The sequence below is a fragment of the Cajanus cajan genome, chromosome 3 (genome assembly GCF_000230855.2).
Source record: "Cajanus cajan strain Asha chromosome 3, NIPB_CcT2T_4, whole genome shotgun sequence".
Classification (NCBI taxonomy): Eukaryota; Viridiplantae; Streptophyta; class Magnoliopsida; order Fabales; family Fabaceae; genus Cajanus; species Cajanus cajan.
The window spans coordinates 63,127,737-63,130,059 of record NC_138519.1 but is presented as its reverse complement, the minus strand read 5'-3'; the positions used below and the strand labels follow the sequence as shown (position 1 = coordinate 63,130,059).

Genomic DNA, 2,323 nt, shown 5'->3' with positions numbered 1-2,323 from the left:
TTTTGGAAAAATTGTAAAAGAAACATAATTTTAATCCTAATTTTGAATTTATGAAAATAAGTCAAGCTTCCTTTAATGCCTTTGTTAATTTTAAGCTATCTTGAACACAGGAGATTTAAGAGAAGGACTTGCAAAAGGACCCTCAACTATTCCCATTGCTATTAGCCTATAAGATGCTTCAGTTAAGTGGGCTCCATCCCAATTTATATGTTTTGAAGGGTCTGAGCAAACTGTTGCTTTAGAACTTCCGCAAAATATATGTATATCAACATTATAAGGACCACCTTTTCCACAACATGCTTTAAAAGTGTCATTCTTACCAAAATAAAAGCCTGCATGGTTAATGTACATAATTAAAGCATAAGATACAAACAAGTAATAACAAAATTGTTAATCCAATATAAAAAAAAATAAAAAAATAAAAACTCAACTTACCATATTGTTGTGGTGCTTCAAATAAACGTTTGGTATCACTGTAATAATCAAAATATATTATTTTAACATGACTATTTTTTTGTCTAAGTGTCTCTATGGCTTGATTGAGCCGCCAATTGTAGTATTTAATGAAAATATTATAAGCTGCTAAGCACCCAAATTGATCATAATCATCTTTGTTATCACTTTTCATTATTGTTAAGATAGCAGAATTACACCCAATTGGGAAGTTCCCTGGCACCGCTATCTCTACTGCTCCTTCTTTTATTAATTCCTGATAAATATAAAATGAAAGGAAAACAAAATTGAATTTCTCATCAATCTTGATCTACTTAATCATATTTCTAGTCAAAATTTGAAGTCAATATTTTGCTACTTAAATTTGATATGACATACAGTGGTGACATTGATTATTGTTTCAACAATTAGTGGAACTATTTCTCGAAGTTCTGCAATATTTTTGTATGATAATATAAGTGCATTAATATCATTTCCACCAATTTCTCCCACGATAAACAATGAATTTTTGAAGTAGTTATCGCACTCTGCAATAGAATGGGATAAAATTTATAAGTCATCAAGAAAAATCACGTATATAGTAAAAACATTATTAAAGAATTTTTGACAAACCTTGTTTATTTTTGCATAAGGAAGGTTTTAGCTTCTTAAACCAATCAAGTTGAACAGTCAACGAAATATTTGTCGACGGTGCATTGAGTCTTTTTTGTATGAAATAGTCCATATTGAGTGCAGTTGCACCGGCAAATGCAAAATTTACTCCATGCTTAATCTCTTGGCCTTGGGTGAGATTGAGATAGGCTGGCAACATTGGTAAGCCATATGCCTCAGCTGTAATTGAAACAACCACATGTTAGTATGTTTCTCAATCACTAATATATTATGTGTGTGAATTTCTATGAAGGAAATTTCATTTATAGGCTACCTAAAATAGTAATGGCATATACCTAAAAAATCTATGATCAATCGTCCATTTGACACACGTCCAGAAGGATGTTTGAAGTATGTTAAGCCATAAGGGCTATTTTCATCCATAGATGGGTGGTAATAAGTAGCAGCATTTCCGGTGTCACTTATAGAGTCACCAAAATTGAAAATAACTTCATACGAGAGAGGGTTGGCATGTGAAATAACATTTCCTAGAAAATTGCATGCATAGGTGATGTAAAAGATAATGATCATCTTCATGATGTTATTGTAAGTTTAAAAAAAGAGCACTTGAATAAACCCTAAACCTGTATAAGTATTTGTTTGTGATAATGAGCACTTGAATATCAATTGGAACGAGCATTATATATTGTCATAGAAAGCACTCATTTGTCTTGCCAAGTTACTATCATTTTAGTTTTGACACCGTTTTTTTCTTAAAATGGAGAGTTATGATTTGTGTTCTTATAAATTTAACAAATACTAATACATCCTTGAATATTGGTTTGTTAACACTCAACATTATTTGTTATGTTGTTATTATAGTCTTTGACAATTTGTTGTTATCACTTGACTTGCTGTAATAAGATTCGTCGACTATAATTAAAGGTTGTAATGATTTTCGCATATGCATGACTGAAAGTGTAAAATAATCCTCAAAAAATTATTTACATTGTCATCATAACTATCTTTTTACTACAAGAAAAAAGGTTATTTGTAGCGATAAATGAGTTATTGGTAAAGATAAATATTTGGAAGAAACATTTTAATTTTGTTATGATAAGATAGTTTTTTATGTCAAACATTTGTTTCTAAAAGAGGGAGGATAAACATATTTAACACTTCAAATGATATAAATATGAGGGAAAATAACGATTCTATTATTAGAAAAGCATCATTTATTTCGAAACTTTATCAAGTTATACATAGCACGCTAAAGCAA

The 2,323-nt window shown here is 30.0% G+C and overlaps 1 protein-coding gene across 1 annotated transcript; it reads right to left on the bottom strand.

Moving 5' to 3' along the window:
• Positions 1-1,641, bottom strand: LOC109807343 (GDSL esterase/lipase At5g45910). The gene is made up of 5 exons (XM_020369865.3): positions 1,401-1,641; positions 1,066-1,284; positions 832-980; positions 436-709; positions 1-332 (listed from the first exon to the last, which is right to left on the bottom strand). Exons 1-5 carry the CDS (start codon positions 1,639-1,641, stop codon positions 91-93), a joined length of 1,125 nt encoding a protein of 374 aa, XP_020225454.2. The 3' UTR covers positions 1-90.
• Positions 1,642-2,323: the final 682 nt, after the last annotated feature.

What these genes read in the sequence shown, in the direction of transcription:
- LOC109807343 (XM_020369865.3), bottom strand. Translation starts at nt 1,641, where the DNA reads ATGAAGATGATCATTATCTTTTACATCACCTATGCATGCAATTTTCTA. An exon ending in CTTATGCAAAAATAAACAAG is followed by an intron (nt 981 to 1,065) that starts GTTTGTCAAAAA and finishes ATTCTATTGCAG; the next exon opens with AGTGCGATAACTACTTCAAA. An exon ending in CAATAATCAATGTCACCACT is followed by an intron (nt 710 to 831) that starts GTATGTCATATC and finishes TATATTTATCAG; the next exon opens with GAATTAATAAAAGAAGGAGC.